An 18,748-nucleotide genomic window follows, 5' to 3' on the forward strand; every position below is an offset into this window, starting at 1 on the left:
GGCCTTTCATTAAGCAGTTACTTTTGAACAAAGAGGAATGGATTTTGGTGAAAGCATTCAATCTGTGACCAAACAACTACTTTACAGAGGAATCAGTACAACACAAACAATACAAAAGAAATCTTCTATATCAAAGTGTACACAAATAAACACACACACACACATACCCCCCACCCACCCACCCCCACACACACACATAAACGCACCTTCCACCAGCAGCAGACCTTTGGACTTCTTCCCTCCAATCCAGACCATGTACTCTGCTTCATCCTCCAGAGTGCTCTTGGGGACAGTGAGGGTGTGCACGGTGCCCTCCACCTTCAGCTGGCAGTCCTCGCTGGGGAAGATCTCCGTGCCATCCTTGAACCAGCGGGCTGGCAGGTCAGGGAGGTTGATCTCACAGGTCAAGGTCACTGAATCACCTTCTGTGACCTCTGTTTCTTTGAGTGGAACGATGATCTCCACTGGAGTTGCTGTACAGATGATTAGAGTCAAATTGCCCAAGGTTCCCAGAACAACTTCAATGGCATAAAATCAACAGCAGTTCATGCGGTAATCAATAGTTAAAGCCTTGATATCATATAATTTTGAATAGAAGGTAACTCAGAGATGGAGACTGAGATCTAACACCTACATGCTGTTGAAACAGTGACTGTGAAAATAACAGAATCAGAACAATATACTTTTTGTACATATCTCAAGCACAATACATGAAAAAATAAATGAATAAAAATGCAGAAATAATGCTTATAACTCAGCCCTATTTCATTCACTTCTTGATAATTTTCCTATATATGCCCCAAAGGCAGTGTCAAGGACTGAAGAAAGAAAGAAAGATCACATGGTTATTGGGTTGTAACAAGCCTTACCATTGACAGTGAGAGCAGCAGATGTCTCGTTGTCACCCACACGTGCCGTGTATGTTCCACTATCGTCAGGAGTGACATCAGCAATGGTGAGGGTGTGAGTGACGCCGTCCTGATCCATTTGGTATCGGTCACCAGGCAACAGCACCTCCTTGTCCAGCAGCCAGTCAACCGGGGCGTCAGGTTTGCTGATCTCACAGGACAGCTGAACGGTGTCGCTCTCCTCCGCTGTGGTGTCCTTCAGTTTGACGGTGAAGTCAGCTTCCACATCTGCCAGACAGAGGGAAACGTTAACTGATGCCACACAGAGCTAACATGATACTTCCTGGTTTCATGTCTTTCTTTATTGGAGGTAGTAATGGAACATGTCTGTCAGTGGGTGTGTGTGTGTGTGTGTCTGTGTGTGTGTGTGTGCTTGTATGTCTGTTTGGTTGTTTTGTGTGTGTGTGAGCGCACGCGGATGTGCGTTCATGCACGTGTATGTGTTTTTGTGTCTGTGTGTGCATGTGTGTGTGTGTGTGTGTGTGTGTGGGGAGGGGGGCAGAGGTCTGGGGGGGCCCATGGGCACAGGATCAAAACGCCACCCAACAGACAACAGATATGACTAACACAGCCACTGACCTTGCACAGTTAGCTTGGCACCGCTGCTCTTGTCCTTGATCACCACAGTGTACTCCGCTGTGTCGTCCAGTTGGGCTTGTTTCAGCACCAGGCGGTGAACTTTGCCATCCGTCTCCATGGCAATGACGTCAGAGGGTTGAAGCTCGACGCCATCTTTGAACCACTTGGCAGGGACGTTGTCCTCAGTGACTTCACACATGAAGGTGACCGTCTCTCCCTCCTTGCAGGTCTGCTCTGTGAGCGGGATGGTGAACTCCAGAGGAGCTTCTGTCAGGACAACAAGGCCGCTTGTACTGGTCATGGCTGGCTATCAGTTTAGATAATACAAATATGCATGAAGGGGTGTCCTTTACAGGAGAATCCACTTTATTTCAAACTTAAAAAAAAAAAAAAAAATCAAATGGAATCACCAATTTGTTTCAAATACTGGTCTTTTTGAGCCATTATATGCTCACTGTGTAGCAGTCTATGAAATATCAAACTGACATCAGACACAATATATCACGTCTTTTTTTTTTTTATCTGAAAATTTCCATTTTTCTGTTTTTCTTTTTAAGCCTGTAAAAAAATTATTAAAAAAAAAAAAAAATACACACAACTTCTGCAGACAAAAGGTTCCACTAAACTAAAATCTCTGACAGTAAAGTAAAGAAGAAGACATGCAGTACAAGAACATCAGAGACATGCATCACAAAAGAGACAGAAGAGAACCAAGGCAAGACAAGGGAACTAACCTTCTCGAAGCATCATGCCAGTCAAGCGACGACTGCCTATCACCACCACATAGTCATCATAATCAGCCATGCTCACATCATGCACAATCAGTTTGTGGGTCCTCCCCTCCACAATCATTTCATACTTGTTAGAGGGCAGCAGCCGCTGGTCACCACGGTACCATGACACTCGCAAATTGATTTTGGAAACGGTGCAAATAAAGGCTGCAATGGATTCTTCATCCACTGTGAAGCGCTTCAGAGACAGGTTGAGTTTGAGTGGAAACTCTGAAAGGCAAGGTTAGTTGAGGATGGAACTGACAGCACTGCATCATACAAAGCTAGCACAACAGCATTCATGGGGGGGGGGGGGGGGAGAGGGAAATCACAATGCATAAAACTAGCCCCCCAAAAAGTGTAAATTCAAAAGCATCTTCATAAAAACAGCACTTCAAGCAACTGCTCTCTCATATACATGCTTTTCCACAATCACCATAATTCTTATCGTCAAACAATTGAAAGCATTCACAGGGAATAAATCACTACAGTACTTGCATTCAAATGAAACCAACCAGAGCAAACTAGTATTCACCAATCCTAGCTGAATCATACAAAAGCCAAGACAGACAACTACAGAGACTAAACAGTAGAAGCTCCATACAAGCTAATAAAACATGGAAAGCAGTTACACACCACTTGCAGTCTACATAGCAGATATTCCAAGTAGGACACCATACATTTATAGTCTGTACCAAGGGAGGTATGAAGCAAAATGCAGATCATAATGTAGTACCATCTGAAATACTATGGTTATTGAAAAAATTATCACTGTACAATGTCTCAGCTCTATTTTAAGTATCTGTGCCCAGTAATTTGGCAAACATAAACTGGACCTAGTATTGAGGCTTCGAGGCTTTAAGTTGCAAACAGGAACAATGTATAAGGCAAACGATAAAGGAAGAATGGTTCATTGATCTCTAGAATATCACATCGGACAATCTTACAGAGACTAAGAAAAAATGCACATAAAACATAAAAGGTTTGTACTTACATCCAGCAGGCAGGACCCCCACAAAGTGAGTGGTTACATGCAAAGCTTGGATCACTAGATGTCTTCACCATGACAACACAACATTCACATACTTCACAAAGGCATGCTCCGGATCTCGGCCAAGCGCTGTGTACTTTTCGTCTGCAGTGTTGTGTAAGTCTCATTCTTTGAGCACCATGCAGTGCTCTCAACTGCCAGTCTTTGGCATTATAGTGTGTAGCTTTGTATTATCAGCCTGCATAATCTGAGATGTACAGCACTGAACACATAGATGTGATCTTATGCACTTTCCAGTTCAACTGTATTGATCTATATATGCAGGAAAAGACTGTGTTGTTCAAACCACTTTGTGTATTTTCTTATCACAAAAGATTTCTGTGTGTGTGTGTGTGTGTGTGTGTGTGTGTGTGTGTGTGTGTGTGTGAAATGACCATTGTATGGCTTCAAATATCATTAATTGAATGTGATTTTTTTTTTTTTTTTCTTACTTATTCATCCTGTAGTTAAAACAAGTGTGATCTTTCAGGTGCAACATTTTACAGGACAACCTAAGATTTAATGTCTGTCTTTTCAATATCCTTTCTTTTCAGTTTCAGTTTAAAGGAGTTTTCACAGTATGTGGATTTATCTGTATCACATCTGCTTTCAAAATAATTATGTTGAAATGTACAGGGTTGGTCCTTTTTTTTGTAGGGGTGGGGTGGGGGGTGGGGTGGGGGCGTTTTTTTTTTGTTTGTTTTTTTTTTGTTTTTTTTGTTGTTGTTGTTGTTGTTGTTTTTCAACTGTTCTTCTGTTCAACTGTACTTGATTTATTTTGATATATGTCTTTTCAGTGTCCTTCTGTATGTATCCAGTATATACTATGTTATTTAAATGTTTGTGATATATACTACAGTGCTATCAAGATGTTTTTGATATATGTATTGATTAGTTATATATGATCTAAATAAGTGCAGTCCTGCTCTTCATGGCTTGTGCACAATACTAGTGTATGCTTTAAACTATTCTTGTTTCTCCATTGTATACTTACTGTTCTAAATTGTGTGCACTGCATCACTACTTGTGTGTATATTGGTACAAGATTATATTTGACTACACCACACCACACTACTCAACTACTTTAGAACTGAAGCAGGATATAAAAAAAGGAATAAAGAAACTTTAAGCAATTTGTTAACAGTGTGAATTATTGTGTTCCTAAAGCAAAAATGGATCTTGAAAAAAATCTAAACTTTCTTAGAATGTGTGAACTGAAATATCATATTGCAGACCACTATCCCCATCTCTCTTGTACTCATTTGTATTTTCAATACATAAACTTCTTTGTAATGTTCCAGAGCTTCTGCTCAAAGTATCATTCATCTGTTCTTTCAGTTTTCTCTGTATCTACTTCTTACACACACACACACACACACACACACACACACACACACACACACATGGTCATTCATGATCTGAGAGGTATATATCTACCGAAATAAAGCAGCTATGTTAGATTGCTAAAGATACACAAGTGTATATGAGTGACATTAAAACCAGAACAGGTGATCCACAAGTCAACCTCAATGTAGTTTCAAGATTTTGAAAAGCTCTGGAGTGATAAACACAAACATCCCGCAACACATTCTTCCATCTCTTTATTGTGTAAACCATCAGATCTCAGCTATGAAAAAAGAAAAGTTAGTGGAGAAAGTTCCATTTATGAGACTACATACATTCCTCACCACAGTCATCAGTGTGACCTTCTACACAACACATAATTGCAGGGGGATATATGGCTGCCACCAAGTTCACACACACTGGGTTGGTACAACTCTTTGCCGTAGTACAAGCTGTATCCAGTCATCAGCCACGTACTTGCTACACACAAACATCCAGCTGTTCTCGTAGTCCTTACTCACAGTAATATATCAAAAGCACTCAGGGAAGCCAGACAAAAAGGTGAAAGAAAAAGTAATTTTATATACTGTGTAAATTTAGTTTTGTGTAATCTGTGTCTGTTCTTCTGAAAAATGGTAATGTTGCCCTCACTGTGCACCCATCTTACTTCATCTGATAACATTTTAGGTACAGAACTGTCTTCCTTTGCAATAGAATCAAATCAATCCTCTTTTATTTGAACCACCACCCTGATATATTTCTGACATTTCTGTCATTCACTTCACTCCTGGCTTTATAAAACAAACAATTTCATTGACTATCTCCTTTTTCAATCCCTCTTCCGCCTATCCCCAAAGCCTGTCTATTTTGGAGTGAAACACACAACGCCGATCTGCAAGACCAGGTCCCTGCAGGTCAACAAACTCTTTGGGAAGGAGTGTGGACACACACAAACCTAAAGATTTTTATGTGTGCACTATCTTAATAAAAGTGCATAATGTCTAAATCAAACAGTCCAGACTCATATCATGAAAAATGAAGCAGAACAAAAAAATGCCCCCTTTCTTAGAAAAGAAAAGCTACAGAATACATATAAAATGAAATAAAATGTCTATATTCATGGTCTGAACGAACATGCACCAAATCCCAACATGCCCAAAGAAACAAAATTGAAAAAAAAAGTCTTTTTCAGACTGCAAAGAACATGCATCATTCTCAGCACATTAAGTCTTAAAAACTCATTCCTTCAACAAATCACAACATGTGATGGACACACGACAGGTAACTAACACAGGTTATGCCAATGGGTCACCATGATCAATCACACACAGAATTACAACTGCTCAACAGACACTGAAGGCGCTCCGTTACATCACGTTACATCCTGTTACATCATGCAAGGGGGGTTAACCAGCACTGCTGGCCAACAAACTTCATTGTGCCCACACTACCATCAGTCACAGCACAGAGAGTCACACTCATCACAATGCTGAACACTGCCACCTCATCTACACTGAGGGCAGACACTGCAATATTCAATCAATCAACAGTCACAAATCTTGTGACCTTACTTTACCAAATGCTCAGGCCAGAAAAAAACAATCATAGTCATAGTTATCTTGCAATTCACAATGGTTGCCTTTCATGCTTTTGTAGCTGAAACACTAATCTGTTATGACAAAGAAAAAGGACAAATAAATTTGAATTTCTGTAAAACTCTGGTAGAAATAATTGTAATGAGCAATTACAATGAAATGGGACATTGTGTCTTTCTTTCTTTTTTTTTTTTTTTTTTTAAGATGTATGGTTGAAATGATAAGTAATACTGACAGAGAAATGGGACAAATGGGAATGCATTTGTTTGAATGTAGCAGCAGACAGCAGGATGAGCATTCTGCATGAATTAAACCGAAGACATTGTCTGCATTATAATGAGGTGATCTGTCTGTTGCTGTGCTCAGGGAAAAGGGATGCCATCAAAAGCTCTGGGGTAACTTCAAACACACATGCAGTTTCTTCAAAAGCACACATCCATAGAAATCTATCCACAACAACATATTTCAACATGCACAGCAATGTGTTACATCCAATGCCATGCACCATGGACATGCACAGTGACATGACGAGCCACTGGTTGTTTTCCCTGATCCACTCACAACATCACCAAATTTCACACAATTTCACATCATTCAGCTCCAACAATCAACCAGTCATTTTCCAGGCATTTTACAAAGAAATGAAATAAAGTTTTACCAAAATAACATGCTGCAGGAAAGATTGTCATTTGGCAAGTCTTCATCATGCAGGTTTCAAACATTCTTTGTGCAAAAAAGACACAGTAATCTACCTTTCAACAAAAGTGCATTTTGTTAATAAATAAACTAGATAATGTGACAGATTTCATGCTATGTTGCTTTCATTATTAAAAAAAAAAAAGTGAGACATATCTACAAATAGTTTCATCACAGCTTTCACCTAAAAATAAACAGGAAAAAAAAACTACAGCAAAAAAGAACAAAAAAAAGTTTAAAAGTGGCATAAAAAATCCAAAATATCAGAAAAATAGTTCAGAGATTCCATCAGTCAGATCAAAACCAAAAAAACAAAATAAAATAAGAAATAAACAACAACAACAACAACAACAACAAAAAAGCTGTAATAATTCCCTGTCATGCTGAGGCACAAACCATCAACATCACACAAACAACTCCCACTCACCATCGAGGTGTAAGCATGCTGAGCTCTTTCTGTCTCCAACGACAACGGAATACTCAGCCACATCACTCTTGTCAACATCCTTGATGACGAGCGTGTGTGTGCGGCCGTCGTCCTGCATGATGTGTTTGTTGCTGGGGGTCAGGGGCTGGCCGTCCTTCAGCCAGGTCACCGTGACATCGTCCTTGTTCACCTCACACTGGAAGTACGCCATCTTGTGCTCCTCTGTGTGGACTTCACTCAGCTCTGCCGCAAAGTCCACTGGTACCTCTGTCAACGACAGTATGTATAACACTGTCATGTCTGGGAGTATGTCATGAGGTCTAAAGGTATTTATGGCAATGATATGGCATGTGACAGTTTCATATTTGTTGACAGTATTACATGAAGTCTGCAAGTACTAATGGCAATGACAATATGGCATGTGACAGTGTAACATTAAACAGTATATTTGAAGTCCAAAGGTACCTTCATAAATGATAACATGACATGTGACAGTGACAGTGACATATTTAGCATGAAGATCACAGTATCTGTGTCTGTAAGAGTAAAGGGATGAAGTGACAGTGTCATGTCTGACCCCATGTCACAAAGTCTGTATGTGCTCTGGGATAGAACTGATAGTTTGAGAATCATTGACTAATAGTAAGAGAATCATTGAAACAGACTTTGCTGGAGATCAGTTTATCTATGTTCGTGTTTAGCCATCAGGAAATGACATACTCAATTTTCTGACAACAGCTTCCCACTTGTGTATCCGACACACACGAGTAAAGTAAAAAGTGAAATCAGATATAGACAGGATCCATATCTCATTAGTAGTGTTTTCCATATAGTACTGAGAACAGATGACCTTATGTCTCTCGATAAATCCCACACCAAGCACATTGTGAACATAGCCACAGCAAACAAAGTCAGGCTCCGTCCTGTTCTCTGCATCAGAAACAGCAAAACACTAAACCACAACTCCATCCTTTGAAACAAAAGAAAATCTGGATAATGTGACAGAACCCAGCACTTAAAACAGACTGGACAACTCACCATGCACAGTCAGAGAAGCTGTGGTAGATTTGTCTTCCACTTTGGCAGTGATGTCCCCTGCATCTGGCAAAATAGGCATCCGTGATGATCAAACGATGCACAGTGCCTTCACGCACCATGCTGTAGCGACGGTTATCACTGATCTCTCGGCCTTCATGGAACCACTTGGCAGTGGTGTTGTCAATGTTGACCTCACACTCAAAGACGGCTGTCTCCCCTTCATTGATCTCCTGGTTCTGCAGGGGGCGTAGAATTTCTGGAGGCAGCTCTGTCAACAACACACAAGTTGGGTCAGAACACACCATCAAGTCAACAGTCATGCACAACCACACAAACATATATGAATTAATATACATTATGCCATGGAACATTCTCTTTCTCATCCACTCTGTTTCTTTTCTCACACACACACACAAAGACACAAACACACACAATGAGGCACACCTGTACTTGCACTCATCCAAACCAGCCCTTACCTCTAATGAAGAGAGATGCTGAAGTCTTTTTGTCCTCCACCTGGATGGTGATGAGACCCTCATCATCCACAGAGCAGTCTTGGATGATCAGTTTGTGTTTACGCCCCTCCTTGACAAACTGCATGCGTGGGCCTTCCTGCAGCTCCACGTCATCCACAAACCACTTGACGGTCTCCACGTCCTTGCTCAGCTCACACACAAACTCTGCTGTCTCCCGCTCCATCACGCTGACGTCATTGAGCGGCACCACAAAGTCTGCAGGCAGCTCCTGCACTGTCAGTGTGGCCGTGCAGGATGTGTCAGCAGCCTTGACCTTGATCTCTCCAGCGTCTTCCATCACCACATCAGAGATGACCAGTCTGTGCTGCAGCGGTCCATCCTTGATGATCTCGATGCCATCACCAGGCTGCAGTTCTTCATCATCCAGGAACCACTTGACAGAGGGCAGATCCTTGTTCAGCTGGCAGACAAACTCCACTGAGGATTTCTCATAGACAGTCTGGTCTGTAATGGGCACAGTGAACTCAACAGCCACCTCTTCCACAGTGAACTTGGCGCTGGACTCCTTGTCCCCGATCCTGACCGTGACGGTGCCAGCGTCCACAGGGGTGCTCTCTTTGATGAGCAGCTTCAGCACAGTGCCGTCAATGAGGAACTCAAACTTCTCATCCTCCTGCAGTTCCTGATCATTGATGAACCAGTGGACGTTCTTCTTGTCAACAGGCAAGGTCAGGGTGCACTCAAACTCTGCTGTGTTGCCTTCTGGTACTGTCACATCCTTCAGTGGCACCGTGAAGTCTGCTGACACTTCTGACACACACACAAGAACACACCACAGTGAAGCACTCTGAGTGAAGTCATACAAGTAAAGAAAACAACAAAAACAGTTTTCAAATACAAGCAACGAACTCTTAATTCTACAATTAACCTTCAATCAAAATCAGTTTACAGGAAAAATTCAAAGAGACCTCAAACAGAAAGAAAACAAAATGTTTCAAACCAAAGTGGTGCAAACCAACATGTTCTCACCTTCAACAGCCAGTTTGGCAGAGGACTTGTTGTCACCAATCACCACAGAGACCTCACACTCATCATCTGGTGACAGGTTGTGGATGGTGAAAGTGTGCTCCATGCCATCTGACACCACTTCGTACTTGTCTGAGGGCGCCACAGGCTGTCCATTGATGAACCACTGGATGGGTGACTCGTCATCATTGGTGCTACAGGTGAAGGTGGCACTGGTATTTTCTTGGCCTTGTGTGTCTTGTAAATGAGAGGTGAAGTCAGCAGGGACAGCTGTAAGAACACAATATCATCATGACAATGGGCTCTTTGTACATTAGCACTGGGTCATGGATATCAGTGTTTAGACAGGAACAAACTGTGCTTTATGTTAGGGGAATTCCTCTGTGTGTGTGTGTCTGTGTCTGTGTGTGTGTGTGTCTGTGTCTGTGTGTCTGTGTGTGTCTGTGTCTGTGTGTCTGTGTGTGTCTGTGTCTGTGTGTGTCTGTGTGTGTGTGACTGCATTAAAAAATCATAATCTTTATCATACATCTGACAAGATAAAGAGAAATGTGGATTAAAGTACAGTCCTGCATGCCTGAAAGTAGCAATGAGCACAAGGACTTACATAACACAATTAAATGACACGAAAATGACAAACAGGGACGACACACTCTCCTGACATTTGACACACCTGAACCCATGACACACAACATGTAACTTACGCTCTACAGTGAGGTTCGCCTCTGTAACAAGCTGTCCGTAAGCGCAGGACACAGGTCCAGCGTCTTTGGGTCGACACTTGCTGATCAGCAGTGTGTGTTTTTTGCCCTCTGCTTTGATGGCATACTTGGGGCTGGGCTCTATCTCCTGCCCGTCCACACGCCACATGATCTTCACATCGGGGATAAACAGCTCACACTCAAACTTGGCTGCTTCACGCTCCTTCACGTGCATGTCTTCCAAAGGCACGATCCACCTCCACTGAAGTCAGAGGCACACATGGTCAGGGTCAGATAGTAGTCATCTGGTGTGATTGTGTGTGTGTGTGCATGCGTGCATGCGTGCGTGCGTGCGTGCTCTGTGTGTGTGTGTGTGTGTGTGTGTGTGTGTGTGTGTGCAAGCATACATGCATGCATGCTTGTGTGTGTGTGTGTGTGTGTGTGTGTGTGCAAGCATACATGCATGCATGCTTGTGTGTGTGTGTGTGTGTGTGTGTGAGTGTGTGTGTGTGTAGTGTGTGCAAGCATACATGCATGCATGTGTGTGTGTGTGTGTGTGTGTGTGTGTGTGTGTGTGTGTGTGTGTGTGTGTGTGTGTGCAAGCATACATGCATGCATGCTTGTGTGTGTGTGTGTGTGTGTGTGTGTGTGAGTGTGTGTGTGTGTAGTGTGTGCAAGCATACATGCATGCATGTGTGTGTGTGTGTGTGTGTGTGTGTGTGTGTGTGTGTGTGTGTGTGTGGAAGTGTCTAAGGATACAAAAAACACTATGACTAGAAAGAGATGGAGAGCTGTCTTCTCTTCAATAGATTTTTAAAGTAATCTGTCTAGCATAAGACTGGGCTATGCAATGATCTGTGTCTACCTTTGAACATACACCACCTAAAATGAACATTCTGCTTCCTACCTTTCAACACTTACCACCTGTAAATGAACATTCTAATTCCTACCTTTCAACACTTATAACCTGTAAATGAACATTATATTTTCTACTTTTCAACACTTACCTCATTTAAATAAACATTCTACTTCCTAGCTTCAACACATATCACTTGAAACAAACATTGTGCTTCCTACCATTCAGCACATATCACTTGAACAGAACAACTCTACCTTTCAGCACATTCATACTTGACCTGAACATTCTACTTTCATGTTTCTTTTTCAGTACCTGGGCTTTAGGTATGGTGAGTGTCCTCTCCTCCAGTTCTTCTTCGTCCTTTGTTTTGACAGCTCGCACATATCCCGTTGCTTCCTCCTCCTCGGCACTGACTGGGGCAGCAACTTTGGGTTTGGCGCGCTCAAAGGCTTCCAGATCCTCATGCTCACGTGGGGCCATCTCAAAGTGAACTGGTTCTGGTTCACCTTCCAGCTGTATCAGAGAGGACAATACAATAAAATTAACTCACTCAGTACGGCCAGTCCTCTCTTCTCCTCTACACATACCCCTCGGATGTCCAGTGGGTGTCTGAATGACCCAACCTTTAGCTTCCGTCGTCAGAACTGTGGTATTCTTTGTCAACATTCACCTCTTCAGTATAAGAGCCTTCCGCTTGCAATATTTTGATGATGGTAACTGGAGTGAAACACTTTTAACTTCGTCTCTTTCGCCATTCATATGGAGAGAGTTAAAAATCTTCTGAGAAATGCAGGAAATAGCTTTTCAGGACACCAACTTAAAATCTGTTTGTGCTTTCTGTCCATGCCTGAAAATACCCCAAACCAACAAAATGGCAGAGCAGTAAATTGAATCATAATATAGTACTTGATTCAGTTTAGTGTTCTTCTGGGGCAGAAGATTTTGTGCCATTCATGCAATGGATAAAAAGACTTATGGGAAAACATAACAAAAAAAAACAAACAGTGAGATGTACCTCAGGTCTTTCTCGTTTCTCAGCAGGAATGTACTCTGTGCGTTCAACGTCGGGTGAGATGGGTTTGGGTTTTTCCTCAGGTGATGGGGATTTGGATTCCACCTGTTCCACGTGTTTCAGGTGAACATCCCAGACGTCCTCAACCTGCACCTCTTCTCGCTTCACCTCTCTGTGGGCACACAGCAAACATTGTAATGCAGGACTACAAGCAACACAAGTGACAGAAATGGTTCAGGTGAACATCCCATCCAACTTCCATTTTACCTTTCTGTTGGCACCTCTCTGTGAGTATTCTGGTTTTACTCTAACCTCTGACTGACATGTTTCACAAGTACCTTCAGAGATAACCTGTCATTTGAGGGTAGTTAAAAGTCCCCTCATTATTACTACGATTGTGTTTACATTGTAAAAACTGGACCAGTGCATTTTAGCAGTGTATTCTGATCTGTTTCATTTCTGATCTCTAATGTGTATTTTAGCAGTGTGCTTCACCTGTTTCATTTCTGATCTCTAATGTGTATTTTAGCAGTGTGCTTCACCTGTTTCATTTCTGATCTCTAATGTGTATTTTAGCAGCGTGCTTCACCTGTTTCAATTGTTACCTCTGACCAGTAGTTTGCTGTACATTCTGATAATTTGATATTCTTTTTGCATTTGTTGTGCAATATACATCCTCTGATAGTAACTTCTTAAGTAGTTTTACACAGTTTAGCAGTGCATTCTGACCTCTGCCCAGTATTTCATTATTTCAACACTGCGTTATGACCTGTGACCTCTGACTACTATTTCAGCACTGTATTCTGATCTGTGTTTTCACTGTGACCTCTGACCTGTATTTTACTATTTCAGCCTTGCATTCTGACCAGTGACCTCTGACCTGTATGTCACCATTTCAGCATAGCGTTCTGACCTGTGTTTGAGCTGTGCCTTCCAGTCCAGCACCTCCTCCATCTTGTCTGTGACCATGAGGGTGGCGGGGGCTTGTTCAGTGCCGTGTTCGTTGCTGGCGGTGACGGTGTAGGTGCCTGCATCCTTGGGCTTGATGTCGTTGATGCGCAGAACATGCTCCTTGGTGCTCTCGTCGTAGAACACCTTGTTGCGTCCACCGTCCTGCAGCTTTGTCCACTTGCCCTTGGACCACTCCACCTTGGGCGTCGGCTCTCCATCCACAATACAACGGAACTCGGCTTCGTGGCCTGGAAAACATACATTCAAGTCAGCTGTCTACAGAAATGTTAAGCTATCTAGTATTCCATCATTTTTTTCTTAATCTGTCAGAATGTGGCCTGAAAAAAAACAAAACACACATTCAGGTCAGTTAAAAACAGAAATGTTACCTGGTGGTCTACCATTTTATTCTTAATCATGTCAGAATGTGGCCTGAAAAACACACATTCAGGTCAGTTGTCTACATAATGATACCTAGTGGTCAATAATTTCATTCTTGACATATCAGAATTCTTCATTGCTTGCTGAAGTGCATATATAAGTACAAGACTTGTGACATGTAGACATTCATCAATAATATGTAAACAGTCTTTCTTCATTTATGGTGATCAAAAGATGTATGTTAAAAGTTTGGTGTTCTTTGCTGTTGAAGGCTAAAAGTCTGTGTGATACATGGAAAGTCATGGTTCATGATTCTCTGCCCAGGACACAGCGGACCAATGACCAGTGGCCAGCTCATGTCGGTCTCTGTTCACAGAAACGGTGTTCAGCTTCACTACAGTTACAGACTGCTATTCACTGGTTTGGTTAACCTCTTCATCCATTCCATTCTTAACAACTCAGTCTTTGGTTTTTTAGCTTACCAGTATATCATCATTTTCAACCGGTTCCTGTTTCTGTGACATTATTTACACCAATCCATTCCAAATGATCAATTATATCTTTTGGCCATAGCATCACTCACTCTAGCACCATGTAAAATGCCTTCAAACACTGCTGTGCCATTCCCTACCTTCCAGTACACTGCACTTGAGTGGCGTCTCCACAAATTTGGGGGCACGACCACGTATCTCCAGGTTGGCAGAGCACAGATCTTCACCACCATTGTTTTTGGCCACTGCCTTGATCTCTCCCTGCATGCTGGGAGCAGCGTCGGAGATGACCAAGGCATAGGTTCCCTGTTTGGGGTTCACCTCGAAGCGGATGTTCTCCCCTGGCTGCAGCTCTTCACCATTGAGGAGCCTGTAGTGGTGGCAGAAACAGTAAGCAATGAAATAATTGGTCTTTAACACATGCAGCAAAATAGTGTACATGTGATAATACACAGACCAACCAGAGCGATATGACTTTTGCACTGACCATCCAGTCATACATTATTAACACACTAACCAACCAGACAAACATGACTAACACACTGACAGACCAGACAAACATGACTAACACACTGACAGACCAAAACTGACTGACACACTGACCAACCAGACAAACATGACTAACACACTGACAGACCAGACAAACATGACTAACATGCTGACCAACCAGGCAAACGTGACTAACACACTGACAGACCAGACAAACATGACTAACACACTGACCAATCAGACAAACATGACTAACACACTAACAGACCAGACAAACGTGACTAACACACTAACAGACTAGACAAACATGACAAACACACTGACCAATCAGACAAACATGACTAACACACTAACAGACCAGACAAACATGACTAACACACTAACAGACCAGACAAACGTGACTAACACACTAACAGACTAGACAAACATGACAAACACACTGACCAATCAGACAAACATGACTAACACACTAACAGACCAGACAAACGTGACTAACACACTAACAGACTAGACAAACATGACAAACACACTGACCAATCAGAAAAACATGCCTGACACACTGACCAATCAAACATGACTGACACACTGACCAATCAGACAAGCATGACTGACACACTGACAGACCAGACAAACATGACTAACACACTGACAGACCAGACAAACATGACTAACACACTGACAGACCAGACAAACATGACTAACACACTGACCAATCAGACAAATATGACTAACACACTAACAGACCAGACAAACATGACTAACACACTAACAGACCAGACAAACATGATTAACACACTAATAGACTAGACAAACATGACAAACACACGGACCAATCAGACAAACATGACTGACACACTGACCAATCAGACAAACATGACTGACACACTGATAGACCAGACAGACATGACTGACACACTGATAGACCAGACAGACATGACTGACACACTGATAGACCAGACAGACATGACTGACACAGACAGACCAGACAAACATGAATGACACACTGACCAATCAGACAAACACGACTAACACACTGACCAACCATTGTGATGTGACTCACCAAGTGATTTCAGGCATGGGCACTCCGGCTACCTGGCATTCAAACTTGACCTCACCCCCTTCGGGCACCAGGGCATCTGACAGCTTGCGCTTGAAGGTGGGTTCCTTGACAGCTGTTCACACAGTGTGACACTGACTGTTAGTTTGAGTGGTTTGGTGGTGGGGTAATATGGGGACAAGTGTGACAACACACACACACACACACACACACACACACACACACACACGCATTTAATATTTTTTAATGTACAGTAGTTTAATTCCTCATAGCCTTGCAGGAATCAGCTTTCACTACCAAATACTTCCCTTGGTGTACTCCTCCTCACAAACACTTCCCTTGGTGTACTCCTCTCTCACTATGAACCATTTATATGTCACCCCTTCTCTCACTCTGAACCAATTTCATGTCATCCCTCTCACACTTTGAACCATTTATATGTTAACCTTTCTTTTGCTTTGAACCATTTGCCTGCCAGCTCTGCACTTAAAGCCCTTTGTCAACACATATCTCACTTTAAGCCATTTATCTGTCAACTATCCTCCCACTTTGAGCCATTTACCTGTCAACCCCTCTCTCATTTTGAATTCTTTCCTGTAAACCCCTCTCTCACTTTGAGCCTTTACCAATCACCCTGAGATACATCCTCCAAGGTAAATTATCTCACTGAAGGTCATTATCCAGTACTTTTAGGTACACACCTATCACGCTAAGGCACACACCTATCATGCTGAAGCACGCACTGATCAGTCACTTTGGTGTACATACCTATCACTTTGAGTCGACCGTTGCAGGACACTTGTCCGGAAGGATTCTGAGCGCGGGCAGTGTAGAGACCAGCGGTGTCCATTTTGCACTTCTCCAGCACCAGTGTGTGAGTGTTTCCGTCCACCTCCAGGTGGATGTCCTCTGTGTTCTGCAGCTCTTTGTCTCCCTTCATCCTGTTCACATAACAACGATCATAACAACCTGCATTTACATAGCACCTACACTGCACTTCAAAGTGTGTTTAATTATACATCTGGCTTGAATGAGGAGCAGAAACAGGAAAACTATTGAAGATACCAACTCAACAAATCATTATTTTGAACAACACTTACAAAAAACAAATGCACTAACCCCACCCGACACCATCCCCACACACGTACTTGCATGTGCACCTCCAAGAAGATACTGAATGTGTCCCATCCTTCTCTATCCTGTACCAACACTTCTCTGTCCCACCCCTTAACATACACATGTCCTCTTCCAGCTCATCCTCCTCTCACATGCACATGCTTTTGAGACAAAGATCGATTGTTTGAAATATTGTTTCAACCAATACTGCGGTAATCTAATCTGGCAGAAACATATGAAGTGAGTGTTATTTCTGTTGCATTATTAGTGACACATCTCCAGAATAAACTAAATAATTTGAGTTTGTAAAGAGCAGTTTGACAGAATCATTGTTAATCATCAGTGTTTTCCTCCATCTCAGATGTCTCCTATGTTCTGCAATTCTTTAACTCCCTTCAACCTGTTATTTCAACCATCATTATCATCACCACCATCATCATCATCAGCATCAGTTTCAGTTTCAGTAGCTCAAGGAGGCGTCACTGCATTCGGACAAATCCATATACGCTACACCACATCTGCCAAGCAGATGCCTGACCAGCAGCGTAACCCAACGCACTTAGTCAGGCCTTGAGAAAAATCGCATCATCAATGATGTGCATTTTAAACCTTCATCCTGATTGTACCTACATAGGCATTTTTGCCCCATCATCATCAGCTTCATCTGTCATCACTGTTTCCATGATGCTTACTCATATTATTATCATCTTTCCAAGTACTCATCTTCACCAATACCACCACCACTACCACCACGACTGCTGTGACTACAAGGGGACAGGATCTGGGTGAGAAACGGTGTCATGGAATCCACAGAGGCCAGTGACATGGGTGTCATACCATGTGACGTGGGGTTTGGGTTTGCCAGTGACCTGGACCTCCAGGCGGATGGTCTCTGTCTCCAGCACCTCGTATGTCTCCAGCTTCTTCACAAACTTGGGGCCCTCTTTCTTCTCTGCTCACACACACACACAAAGAGTATTATATTAGTCACCTTTATAGTGACTGCACTTCCTTTCCTACACACACACACACACAGAGTATCAGTCAACTTTATATGGTGCATCACCTATTCACCAATAAACACACACACACACACACACACACACACATGACACACACAACACACACACACACACACACACACACACACACACAGTCCACTGACCTTCAATGGTGAGTGTGGCCTCTGTGGTGGCCTCTCCAGCCTTGTTGGTGGCCACTGCCTTCACCCTCCCAGCATCCTCCACCTCAGTGTTCTCCAAAGTCAGGGTGTGGGAAACGTCGGCAAAGCTGCTGCGTTCATCCACATGGAAACGGAGGCCTGCCTCCACTGGCTGTTCGTTCAGGAACCTGGCCACACAGCACAAAACAACAACAGTAACACTGTCACTGTGCCGCACAACACCTTTCTAATGCTTACTTAGCAAATCTGTTACAATATATCTTTATTCATCTAACTAGCACATCCTCAAGCGTGTTGGGTTAAGCTGCTGGTCAGGCATCTGCTCAGCAGACGTGGTGTAGTGTATTTTGATTTGTCCGAGTGAGGTGACACCTCCCTGAATGACTGAAATGAACTTAACTTTTCTAACTGGGAATTAATTGCGCTTCCACAGGCTTGTCACTTACACCACACAACCTCTCAACACACAGTCAAGTCCAACACACATAAAAACATGACAAAGGTTGGACTAAAAGGTAAAAAGGTTAGACAGTACCTCAGTCACATGATAATTCGTCTCATATGCTCCAAAAACATCATTTGCTGTCATTGTGAAAATGTCTTCTGTAGACTCATATATGAT

At 42.6% G+C, this 18,748-nt stretch overlaps 1 protein-coding gene across 1 annotated transcript in view; it reads right to left on the reverse strand.

The window, feature by feature from the left end:
• Window positions 1-18,748, reverse strand: part of LOC143286927 (uncharacterized) — a 242,966-nt gene that overhangs the window by 58,710 nt on the left and 165,508 nt on the right. Inside the window, exons 95-112 of the mRNA XM_076594924.1 lie at window positions 18,109-18,293; window positions 17,781-17,895; window positions 16,596-16,768; window positions 15,831-15,942; window positions 14,422-14,651; window positions 13,372-13,657; window positions 12,462-12,630; window positions 11,759-11,959; window positions 10,591-10,849; window positions 9,893-10,159; window positions 8,864-9,673; window positions 8,388-8,655; window positions 8,226-8,272; window positions 7,350-7,616; window positions 2,222-2,488; window positions 1,488-1,754; window positions 870-1,136; window positions 207-473 (exon numbers count right to left, since the gene is read on the reverse strand). Coding sequence (XP_076451039.1) covers window positions 207-473; window positions 870-1,136; window positions 1,488-1,754; window positions 2,222-2,488; window positions 7,350-7,616; window positions 8,226-8,272; window positions 8,388-8,655; window positions 8,864-9,673; window positions 9,893-10,159; window positions 10,591-10,849; window positions 11,759-11,959; window positions 12,462-12,630; window positions 13,372-13,657; window positions 14,422-14,651; window positions 15,831-15,942; window positions 16,596-16,768; window positions 17,781-17,895; window positions 18,109-18,293 — 4,457 coding nt within the window. The remainder of the gene's footprint in view (window positions 1-206; window positions 474-869; window positions 1,137-1,487; window positions 1,755-2,221; window positions 2,489-7,349; window positions 7,617-8,225; window positions 8,273-8,387; window positions 8,656-8,863; window positions 9,674-9,892; window positions 10,160-10,590; window positions 10,850-11,758; window positions 11,960-12,461; window positions 12,631-13,371; window positions 13,658-14,421; window positions 14,652-15,830; window positions 15,943-16,595; window positions 16,769-17,780; window positions 17,896-18,108; window positions 18,294-18,748) is intronic.

This window comes from Babylonia areolata, chromosome 1 (assembly GCF_041734735.1).
Source record: "Babylonia areolata isolate BAREFJ2019XMU chromosome 1, ASM4173473v1, whole genome shotgun sequence".
In the NCBI taxonomy this organism is placed as follows: domain Eukaryota; kingdom Metazoa; phylum Mollusca; class Gastropoda; order Neogastropoda; family Buccinidae; genus Babylonia; species Babylonia areolata.